The sequence below is a fragment of the Neoarius graeffei genome, chromosome 14, assembly GCF_027579695.1.
Source record: "Neoarius graeffei isolate fNeoGra1 chromosome 14, fNeoGra1.pri, whole genome shotgun sequence".
Classification (NCBI taxonomy): Eukaryota; Metazoa; Chordata; class Actinopteri; order Siluriformes; family Ariidae; genus Neoarius; species Neoarius graeffei.
The window spans coordinates 76,552,116-76,564,279 of NC_083582.1; the positions used below are offsets into that span (position 1 = coordinate 76,552,116).

The following is a 12,164-nucleotide window of genomic DNA, read 5'->3' on the forward strand; positions in this document are numbered from 1 at the left end:
ATAACAAACCCATTGCCCGAGGGATGTGTACGACTGAAAACATACTCGTAAACTCATTCGTTTGTCTGAAATACGCAGACAGAGAAAAAGGTTTAAAAAAAACAAACCCACCACCCTTCGCAGGTGCACGGACAAATCACAAAACTCACCCGAGCATGGAGAACACAGACCTGGCGCTTAGCAAGTGATTAGGTAATTATATAAATAACTAGTTTCAAACATCGTTCATTTCCTTTTTTGTTCAGTGGTCCAAATATCCAGAACACACGGCATTTCTGTAGCATGACAGCTCAGTTTAGTGGCTTACATCCACCAAACCAAAACACACAGCACGCTCGAGTCGCTTCCTGCACGCGAGTCGATTCAGAGTCGAATCAATTCGTCACTGCGAGCAAATCACACTGGAGGTTGTTTAGAAGATGAGACCAATGCAATTGTGTCATGGTCTCACCTGGACAATCAGTCACACCAAAGGAACCCCCCCCCACACACACACGAGTTCAATTTAAACCCAGTGAAAGCATCCTGAAAGTAGGATTCAAGACCGTGTTTATGGTTAAATCAAAGAGGAAAAGGAGTCGAGAGAGGTCCAGCTAAATCCTGGAGCAAACCACGCATCACGCAGAGCAGTGTGGGTTTTTCATTTTTCTGTTTAATGTATTGTAGATCTTTTTTTTTCTATAAAGAGGCACAAATCAGGCTTCTGAGTCACGGTGAGACTTTCAGAGAAGTGTCAGCTACGTGTGTCCAAACTGTAATACAATATCCTCTCTCTCACACACACACACACACTCGTGCACACACACACACACAAAAAGCTAATTCCCCCCAACATTCGCTCACACGCACGCACCTTAAAATTAAAAAGGGAAAAAAAAGGTCAAGTTTTCAATGAAGAAGAAAAATAAAACAAAAACCAGCAGTTACAATAAATACAGAAACTGCAAAACACCTCAGACAGGTTAATACACACGTTCTCATAACATGGGATATCGTAATAATGATCATCATCATGACAATAACAGTAATAATTTCCAGTTGAATTGCAGTTGAACACAGAGCGAGAACTCTCTTGATTGGCTCAGAACAGAGGACTAGATGAAGCAACAGACCAAAAAGATACCAATTCCCCAGATAACCTTACACACACACACACACTCTTCATAAAGGGTCCTGCTGGATTTCTCAGTGAGCTGGAGAACTTAAGCCAGCTTCTTCCCCCCAAAGACATTTTTCATCACATTTCTGCTCCGCCCCAAATCCTGATCCAATTCTCGAACTCGAGTCACATGATCACCTGGTGCAGGTGTGTTCGGAGGTGGGAGAGTGCAAAAATGTCAGATCGAGTGAGTATTAGGATAATTGTTATTAGATTCACTTAGGACTCACTGAGAAAGGTGTTTCGTCAAATAATCCACGTTGACTCAGATCAGTTTTGTGGGCTTTAACTGTTGACCTTGTATATTCACAGCACATTTAAAAACTGACCTGAGATCAGCTCTTAAAGGCGCGACTTTTCCGAAGCGATTTTAGCATCTCGAACAACTGTGATTAAAATATATTGCCAGATTCAAATCACACCTTTCATATAAAGTATAAATCGATCTATAAATCGCTCCTCTTTATCCGTGTTGATGTTATAATGCTGTAAAGTAAACGGATCTCTTAAAAGGTTTTCATATGGGAGAAAAAAATTTTAAAAATCAGATCAGGACTCTAACACCCTTCTTTAATTAACACACACACACGCAACTCCGTCCCCTGCCAATCATCTGTATGTTCCTAAGAAATGCCCCACCCCCTTTGATTCAGTCTCCGCCCCCACAACTCCATGCCCTGCCCATCATCTGTATGTTCTGAAGAAATGCCCCGCCCCCTTTGATTCAGTCTCCGCCCCCTCACCTGGCCCCTCTCTCTCTCTCTCTCTCTCATGAGCCCCCCTGAACTGCTGCCTGAGGTGGGCGTGGCTTCCAGGTGTCAGTCTTGCAATTGGGTGGTTGGGTTTTTTTTTTTTTCTGTGGAATTAGTCCTGCTTTGCCCCGCCTTCGCCGAGGGGCTCAGTCGCCCAGGATGATCTTGACGAAGCTGGCCACATCCGTCTCTTTGGAGTCGTGGTAGGTGAAAAAGGGATGTTGCTGTATAGAAAGCGATAAAAAAGGAAATTAAAATACATACATCAATAAGTGATGACAAAAAAGTGGAGGTGCAGCAAATGTTTCTGTCGTTGTTCCATTCGGCGCGGTGTCGGAGCCTGAAGATGAAGTGACCACTATTAAAGTTACACGAGGCTGACATCTAGTGGTCACAATGAGAAAGTGCAAGTGTGAAAACTCACCATGAGTTCTGTGTAGTTTGGCCTCTCTTTGGAATTCTTCTTTAAGCTAAAACAAACAAAAGGAAGAAACAAAACCAAATTTTGTAGGGTATGAACAAAATTTTAGCAGTTTATCAATTTGTAATTATTTTTAATAAATAAATAAATAAAAAGAAACGTACCACAACATTCAGAATATCTCAGAAAAGCATACTGTGGCGTGACTTACTTGATCAACACTACATCGTCATATCACCCTGCCCTATTGAGAATGTAATTATAGTTTCTAATTTGCAGTCTACTGGAATGGATGTTACACATTTACGGAGTGTTATAACTGCACTTGGACTTCTTATAGTAAGACAATTTGAAGTAAACAAATTTTGTCTGTAGTCCAAGAAAAGGTGTTGAAATTCTCATCCATGCAACTCACACAAACACGACAGATGAACATATCGTTGTAAAACCCCTCGACATTCGCATTAAAAAAAAAAATTTATTATAATTAAAAAAAAAAACCACAATCTAATATTTTACATTAAGGTACCGTTAACTGACCGGATTTACAGCCTTGTTAAAGTTAATAAACTACCAATTTTAACAATAATGCACTATAAGTAACAATAACAAAGTGAACAGCATCTGGATTTAGTAATGTCAAGTTAAGAACCTTACCTGATGATTATTAAACAACTGCAGTAAATAAATGTTTAATTTTTGATAAAATAAAACAAAGTGCTGTAATTTTAAATCACGTTCCTGATGTTAGTAACATGTTATATTCAGGTCACAAAGAGGCATGTCAAAAATTCACTCGATTTACAATTCGATTTTCCCCATGATAATTTTTGAAAAAAGTTAAATGAAGCTAATTTTATTCCTCAAAATTTTAGCCAATAATTTTCATATTCTTTATTAACTTAAATATCCTTTTTGTTAAATAAAAAAATCCATTTTTTTTTTAGAACAAAATAAAGTGGTGAAATTATTTCTAGGTATGTTACAATCCACCCAATCTAGGGTTCAATTTGGAAAAAAATATATTAAATGAAGACAAATTTATGACCCCCAAAAAAGAAGATAATAATAAAATAAAAATTACAAAAAGAGCAACATTTATTTTCCTATTCATCAACTTAAATATTCCTTTTGTTAAAAGAAAACCTTGTTTAATTTTCTAAATAGCCAACAATAGTTTACCCACATTTGTAAATGGAATAAAATATAATATAATAGCCTATTAACTCAAATATTCCATTTATTTATAAAAAAAAACATGAATAACAAATAGATATTTTCTTAATAAACTTTTACAAACATTTGTTCTCCCTCTATTTGCTTCTCTTTTCTTTAGTTTTCCTCACTCTAAAGACAGAGTGCTGATTTCTGGCTAAATCTATTTGTAAAGTCAATCACACAACAGCTCTTTCGCATTTTAGATCTGATTTTTTGTGTTTTGTTTTTGCAGCATTGTGTGGAGCTGCGTGACTTCCGCCTATAGTGAAGTTACGTGTATTCACGGTATTACTCCCTCTTCTGTCCAAACAAAAAAAATTACAGCTGGGGGGGAAAAGAAACCCACAACAGATTATACAGCCTAATAATCAGGATCAGGTTTTTTTTTTTTTAATTTCATTGATTCAAAGAGTCATAAATTTGTATCACAATATCTCGTTACATACCTAATCACAAATCAATGAACAGGTGTTTTACTTTAACATTAATTTGGGTTTATTAAAGTGAGTATAAAGCACTTGAGGTTGTGCTATTACAGAAAAATCAGTGATGTGGTGGTGTGACGAAAAGCAATGTGGAGTGAGTGCACGCTGAAGTTGATTATTTTCCAATAACAGGATGGTGTGAAGTATCCCTTTCCCATCTTGGAAAACCCGCTCTAACAAAGCAAAGGAACTGCTGACTCCATAAATATCTTACAGAAAACAATGTTTGTTCTGAGATGGACAACACCAAAATCAGGGTATTTTCAAGTTATATATTTAAATAATATTGTCTGGCTTTTTTTCGTGGTCTATCAGATATATTCCATTCAGCGAGCATGATACTGAACGAGTCGAAGATGAGTAGCTGAATGGAATATATCTGATAGACCATGAAAAAAAAGCCAGCCAATATTATTATTATTATGATTATTGTACATACACATTCCTTTCGGGTGTTCAACGCATCTTTCTCTCAAAATTCTCTCAAAATCTTCCGTATTTAACGAAGCAAACCTGGCGGCCATGTTTGTTTACAAATTATCCCAGTTGCTCGCTAGCGTGGAAGTTTTATGTCTCTGACGTGTGACGTCATGTTGTCTTGACAACCATGCAATATCAAACCAAATTTCAACGCTCATTCTCCACCGGGTAGAGCGACATAATACACGTAGGATAAGCGATATGATAACAATATTGCATGCTATCAAACCAAATGAATGAAACCCGCTAGAAGGGAACAGAACACACGTTTATTCCATCGAAAAAGTGTCCTGTGTGTATAATAACGGTATACATTATATGGCAAACCCCCAGACAAGTGTTTTTTCTTAATACTAAATGACGAAATGTTTCTAAGCTCAGGAAGATTTAATGTAAAAAGGCTTAACAAAAAAATCCTCCATGTTTATTGTACTGTATCTGGAGCTCCATCCAGAAACACTATCAAAACTTAAAACTGCTTCTCCATTCTATTTTAACCTGTTAGACTCATTGTAATAGTGTAATAGTGTGTGTGCACGCGTGCATATAACTCACCACTTTGTTGTGAAGTCCACGAACTCTGGGGAGAAGCGGTCAGCGGGGAGCTGAGGGGACGGCTCCTCCACCACCTGCTTCAGCTGCTGGAACGGCGTCCCCCACGAGTCATACGGGAAACGCAGGATGGCCAGCTCGATCTGAACACAACACCACATCATCATCATCCACGACTTCATGCATTGTAGAGGAGTAATCAGCCACGCAGGGAGTGACACGACCTGCTACTGAGTGGGTTAGTCACCATCCTAAAGCTGATGATTTTCATGTAACAGCTTGTCCAACACTTTTGTTCCTCTTCTACCACAGCAATTTACCAACAATTATAAATCAATCAAACACCACGCTATACTTCATCTTTTTATTAAGGTCCGTGAACATCCTCTGATCACTCATGTTCCAGCAGCTGTAAACAGTCGCTCCTTCACCAGGCTCTCTGAAACCTTCAAGCTGCAGCTTCACCTCAGACTGTTAAGAAAGCACTGAAAGTGGAGACTCCTTCCCAAAAATGTGAAACTAACTCCTTACAGAAAACCTCACTGGAATTATTTACTAAACCCCAGCAAAATTATGAAAAATGTATTCATCATTATACTCGGATGATACGGAGCAGGTGCTGTGACTGAACTGGAACTACAGGAACGAGACCTCGGGCATTAATATAAACCTGTGAACTGCAGCTGCACCGCCGTCACTGCTGCTGTCGGAGCCACTGCACGCTTCGGCTTCTTTGATGGTTATACTGGAAGGAAGTTTAGTCTCCTTTATATGTACAAATATTTATTTTTCTTTCAGCTGAAAATTGTCTGCTTTACTTTTTTTTGTTCTCCTCTTCCCTCCTTTTCTTGGCTTTCCATCTCTTAGGAACGGCTTTATTTGTCTAGAATAATATATTCCATATATAATAATTTGTGTGTCATTTATTTACTTGTTTAGTTTCATGTCCTTGTATAGTTACGCTGTTTTAAGAGAGTAGTTCATTAAAAAAGGATTAAAGGATACATGTTTTTATTGTCAGTAAATAAATAAATAGGTAGGTAGGATTTTTCTGCACATGTAATGATCCACCCAATCCACAATTCAAAAAATAAATTAAGAAAAATCTCACCCCCCCCTTTTTTTTGTTTGAAATGTTTTCTAGGCATGTACTGATCCACCCAATCCATGATTCGAAAAACGTATCAAATGAAGACAAATTTATTAGCAAAAAATTAAAAAATAAAAAGTGAATTTTTCCCCCTGCACATGTAATGATCTACCCAACCCACCATTCAATGAAACATGGACAAATTTATTACAAAAAAGTGGTGAATTTCCCCCCACTGCACATCAAACAACCCACCCCATCCACAAATTGATAAAAAAAATAAATTAAAAAAAAAAAAAAATAATAATAATAGGGCAGCACGATGGTGTAGTGGTTAGCGCTGTCGCCTCACAGCAAGAAGGTCCGGGTTCGAGCCCCGTGGCCGGCGAGGGCCTTTCTGTGTGGAGTTTGCATGTTCTCCCCGTGTCCGCGTGGGTTTCCTCCGGGTGCTCCGGTTTCCCCCACAGTCCAAAGACATGCAGGTTAGGTTAACTGGTGACTCTAAATTGAGCGTAGGTGTGAATGTGAGTGTGAATGGTTGTCTGTGTCTATGTGTCAGCCCTGTGATGACCTGGCGACTTGTCCAGGGTGTACCCCGCCTTTCGCCCATAGTCAGCTGGGATAGGCTCCAGCTTGCCTGCGACCCTGTAGAAGGATAAAGCGGCTAGAGATAATAATAATAATAATAATAATAATAATAATAAATAATAATTAAAAGATGAAATATGTATCCCCCCCCCCAAAAAAAAAAAAATCCCTCACACTGCTCGACATTTCACTTCCAAATACAGCAACAGAAAAGACAATAACAAACAGATTTGTTGAGATGTGATTAAAATGACAGGATTCACATGGAGCGCCAAATAAAATAAATACATTTTGTAATTATTTCTTCAATAAACCACTCAATCTTTTTTATTAGACTTGGACATGCTCCATGCTCTTCACAAGCAGCTGGAAGTGAATGGGCTTTTTAAAAGGAAGCTGGTTACCGTATAAGGACGTTTATTTTTTTTTATGCATGCAAAGAAACGGCTGCGCACAAGCAGAGCAGATTAGAACGCGTGGGATTTATCACAGCTGTGTGTACACACGGGGGACAGATCACATCTCTGTTGGTCCTGAATCTTCACGTGCACAGATTTAGACCGTGATGTACGCACACCATGGCACACCACACCCCGGACTGGAGGTGAACGATTTCTATAACCGATTTAAACCCTAAGTTCATAAGTGCAACTCATCCACCATCAGGGAGAAAGTGTGAGGGGCGGAGGGATGAGTGTTTATACTCTTAGGAAAAAAAAGAAAAGGGGAAAAAAGGTTGAAGTTGAGACCCACCATGGTGATTCCTAAACTCCAGATATCAGACTTGACATTGTAGCCCTTCTGATTGGTCTCTGGGTTTATCCGCTCCGGCTGTCAGACACGGCAGAGAGAGAGAGAGAGAGAGAGAGAGAGAGAGAGAGATTAGAGGAGGAAGTAGATGATGTCACTTCAGCGTGAACAATCTCTTCCTCAGACTACAAAGAGCTTCCCTTTTCATTCACAAAGCTGTCAAGCTCTTGCTCTCTCTCACACACACACACACACACACACACACACACACACACACACACACACACACACACTACTGCATGAAGCTTCTATTCAGTGTTACTTCATGTAGGCAGTCTTTACCGTCAGCTCATTAAAGGGGCAGTTTGTCATTTTTAGAACACTCTCATGCAAACACAGAAAACATTCAGGAGCTTTGCTCTTCCCAGAACCCAACCTCACCCCCTCCAGCTCAACTATAAAGGTCTTCTGAGGTGCCTTTGAGTGGAAAAGGTGAACAGATGAATAGATAGGTGAATAGATCTGTTCTGGCTGAGGGTGGAGCAAATTTCTGGGCCAGAAAGAAAACGTGTCAACAGACACAAACTAACCAATTCCACTAAAATGGAGATATGATCAGATACACACTCGGAGAAACTCAGAGGGTCAGAAAGTCATCACAGTATTTGGTCAATTAATTAGATGCAGAATGTATCATCATGATATTTAATTTCGATCAGGGTTCGTTTTATTAAAAAAAAAAAAAAAAAAAAGGCAACAATGCGAGAGCCATATTAGTGAAACAAAAAAAAAAAAAAGGAAAATTACTCCAAATTAAAGAGGAAAGTTAAATTATATGGATAAAAGATTAATTTTTTTTTTTTAATAATTACCAGTCAAATTATGCATTAAAAAAAAAACTAAATAAAAACCACAACACGCTCCACATGCATCAAGACGATTTTCAGTTGGTACGAGATCAAATTTGACCAAAATGATTATTTTCAGCTTTGGGTTTTTTCTGTTGCATGATGCCGACATGAAACATCACACACGTGACCACGGTACCCAAAGCACAGATTCTCTCCATCCAACTCTCCCAGAACACAAACATTACAAACGACTCCTTTAACAGGAAATCCCCAAACTAACCGCCATGTAGGGTTTGCAGCCCGCATCCATGGTTTTGGCCACCGAGTCGACCAGGTAGCCGCTGATCCCGAAGTCACACATCTTCACCTGCCCCTGCATGTTTATCAGCACGTTGGACGGTTTCACGTCTAAACACACAGACGGAAAGAGCGAGGTTCAAAACATGGACAGACAGAAAACGCAGGAATGTGACATTAAAAGAAAAGAAACCCTCACGTACATTTTCCCATCAGAATTATTACACAAAACACGATTCAACACTTCATTAATCACTCTTTAAAAAAAAATCCCATGTTTTGGAGATGACGTGTCAGGTGCTGTGTCTCACAAGAACCACCTGGTGTTAAAAGATTCAATTAGGACTGAATAATAAATAAAATAAATGAAGCTTTATTCATGTTTCAACAAAACCCAAGCTGCTACGTGACACTTCACAGAGCGACAGGTTTCCAAGTTTCCTCGGCGCTTCAAAATGTTTATTTCTGAATTAACTTTTGGAAAGATTAGCATCTGCAAGTTGCATTTTTTTTTTTAAATAAACATGCATTTCCTCTTTTTTGTGCAGAAACTGGAAGGCTGGGTTCATCGTGTCAAGAATGATGAATGATAAAAACACACTGTTTTGAGTGGCTTCGTCTTTTCCTCTCATATACAGCATGTAAATAATGACTCATGACTCACTACAATAATGAAACAATGAGAGGAAATTTAAAAAAAAAAAAGTCTGCAGTGACGAACCACAAAATTACTCCTTTTAGAGAGTTACATAATCCAGACCAACATATTAACCTGCAACCAAACTGCACCCATTAGTCAACAAAGTGGCTTATGATATATTAAATTAAATCCTCTGCATCTCAGATTTAAAGACCAGCCTGTAATAATGGGACAAATAAACAAATAAATAAATATTCCAGTTTGTATGTGCATTTGATATTCAGGTCAACCCTAAAGAGGAACCATGCAGACAAAACGCGTTCCATTTGTACTGGGAAGTTGAGATTTCCACATTCCCAGGTGGAAATGTGAACCGGAACGTCTCTAAAGTCAGAATTCCGACTCAGTCAGCAGATCCTCACCCGTTCCAAATTCAAAACCCAAGCCGGCTGCTCCGTACAGAAACACTAGTGAAAGCTGGAGTAAGATACTGTTTAATAACAACCGTCTTATTTGAGGCGGGGCTTTCACACAGTGCTGGTTAATATCAGATTTCAACGCACCTATGGAACGGTCGATCCGAACAGATTCGCATGCTGATTGGTTCATCGGCTGCTTTTACTGGAGGATTTTTTTTTTTATGATGATTGAAAACTCTGACACTAAAACACAGAGCTCCTACATACAAAGTGTAAACGTTAGCAGGTCTGCGTAGGACATGATAAATACAAAAACACATAAAACCTTCCCAATCTGCATCCGATGTGTTTCTGTAAATGGAACACAATGTGGATTATGATAATTACAACAGGAAATCAGTTTGTGCGAATCTCTGCAGAACACACACATATATATATATATATATATATATATATATATATATATATACACATATATATATATATATATATATATATATATATATATATATATATATATATATAAAAATTTTCACGGTCCGGTTTCCATCAAATCCTGCGCTCTGATTGGCTGGCGAGCGGGTCTGTATCCTACGATACAGACCCCAGTTACAGACCTCTGGCGACTCACTCGTTCACAACAAACACAGTAACTTTTTTTTTTATAAGATTTATTTATAAGATTATCAAAAATCTTATAAATTTTTGCCAGCATTTCTCAGGAGAATAGCATTAATTTTACAGCATGGATAGCGATAACGACAGTGTTCACAGCGAAAGCGAGTTTTACTACCCTGAGGAAGAAGAAATAAAAGAAAGCATTTCAGGAGAAAGCTAAAAACCTCTAACTGTTGCCAACGCCGAGCAAAAACATGGCTGAATCCTGAATGACTCAGTTTTGTATAAATAGGGGACTACATAGGCGGCAAAATGTAGTTTTTTCCTGCCATGGAAGTGCACTTGTATACCGAGGAAGAAGCAATTTGCATTACAGCCGTGAATGAGGATTCAAAATGGCGGCTCGGCTCGGTTTTCCCTTTCGGGCGCTCTCGTTTTCTGTTAGAATTTGGTAAAGAAAAAAATAAATATATTATTTACCAGCTTACGGTCAGTCCATATGGTGAAATACCGTGACCCAGAGGGCCTCGCTCAGTACTTTCAAGACCTCATCATGGTATTTCACCATACGGACCTCCCAGCTGGTAAATAACATATACATATATATACACACTGCATATAAACATCACTGCACATGCAGGAGTTTTTAACTTTAAAAAGCATCACCAGGCCGATATTTAACAAAATATTTGATCTTGAACAGAAGAAATGGCTCCACTGGGTCCAGAAGGGGGTGTGCTAGAAACTTTAGACATTTGTCAAACTGAGATTATAGAGATCAGCTCTAAAATATAAAACTGCTCCAAAAACAGCTCCAAGTGCATGGAGAGGGACGGGAAATAACCGCACACTAATAACCACCGGTCCCAGTGACACTGCATTAATACACAGAAAATAACTTGGATTTATATTCAGATCATTTTATACACATTCGTTTTCCTTGTTTATTATTTTTTATTATTAACCATATTTTTATTATTCCATTTTATTGACCTTAAGCTTTGGGTAAAACTGGTACATTAGCTGGGAGTTAACTCTTTTGTGCAGAAATTATTTTAAAACATGTGCTCATGTGCATTTTGATTTGTAATGATACTTGTATTAAAACAGACAGACGGTCCATGGAGAGGAATATCAACGCTATATCTGAAAATCAATAAATAAACGCCACCCCCTTACCCTTAACCAATAGGTCTACAATATCCGACACTGATGACAAACACCCCCAAACAGCTAAATTCACTACTTTTTAAATAAATTAATTCTTCCATTTCAAAATAAAGGCAGCACGGTGGTGTAGTGGTTAGCGCTGTCGCCTCACAGCAAGAAGGTCCGGGTTCGAGCCCCGAGGCCGGCGAGGGCCTTTCTGTGCGGAGTTTGCATGTTCTCCCCGTGTCCGTGTGGGTTTCCTCCGGGTGCTCCGGTTTCCCCCACAGTCCAAAGACATGCAGGTTAGGTTAACTGGTGACTCTAAATTGAGCGTAGGTGTGAATGTGAGTGTGAATGGTTGTCTGTGTCTATGTGTCAGCCCTGTGATGACCTGGCGACTTGTCCAGGGTGAACCCCGCCTTTCGCCCGTAGTCAGCTGGGATAGGCTCCAGCTTGCCTGCGACCCTGTAGAACAGGATAAAGCGGATACAGATAATGAGATGAGATTTCAAAATAAACAAACAAAACAAACAAACCTTCCAGTGCAAATGTAAATAAAACCCTAACATCTCAGTCTAAAATATAAGTATTTAAAATTTGCAATATTCAATATTACAATACTTACAAGCACTGACCATTAAAAATTCTACTTTCCGTTTAATTAAAATAAATAAATAAAATAAAATAGTCCCCCC

General features: G+C 38.7%; 1 protein-coding gene across 2 annotated transcripts in view; it reads right to left on the reverse strand.

Annotated features, from left to right (window-relative positions):
- Positions 1–632: 632 nt before the first annotated feature.
- map2k6 (mitogen-activated protein kinase kinase 6) overlaps positions 633–12,164 on the reverse strand; it is a 69,286-nt gene continuing 57,754 nt past the window's right edge. For both annotated transcript variants that reach the window (XM_060940316.1, XM_060940317.1), the window contains exons 8-12: positions 8,627–8,754; positions 7,499–7,576; positions 5,071–5,210; positions 2,336–2,381; positions 633–2,135 (exon numbers count right to left, since the gene is read on the reverse strand). In XM_060940316.1, coding sequence (XP_060796299.1) covers positions 2,058–2,135; positions 2,336–2,381; positions 5,071–5,210; positions 7,499–7,576; positions 8,627–8,754 — 470 coding nt within the window. In that variant the 3' untranslated portion in view covers positions 633–2,057. The remainder of the gene's footprint in view (positions 2,136–2,335; positions 2,382–5,070; positions 5,211–7,498; positions 7,577–8,626; positions 8,755–12,164) is intronic.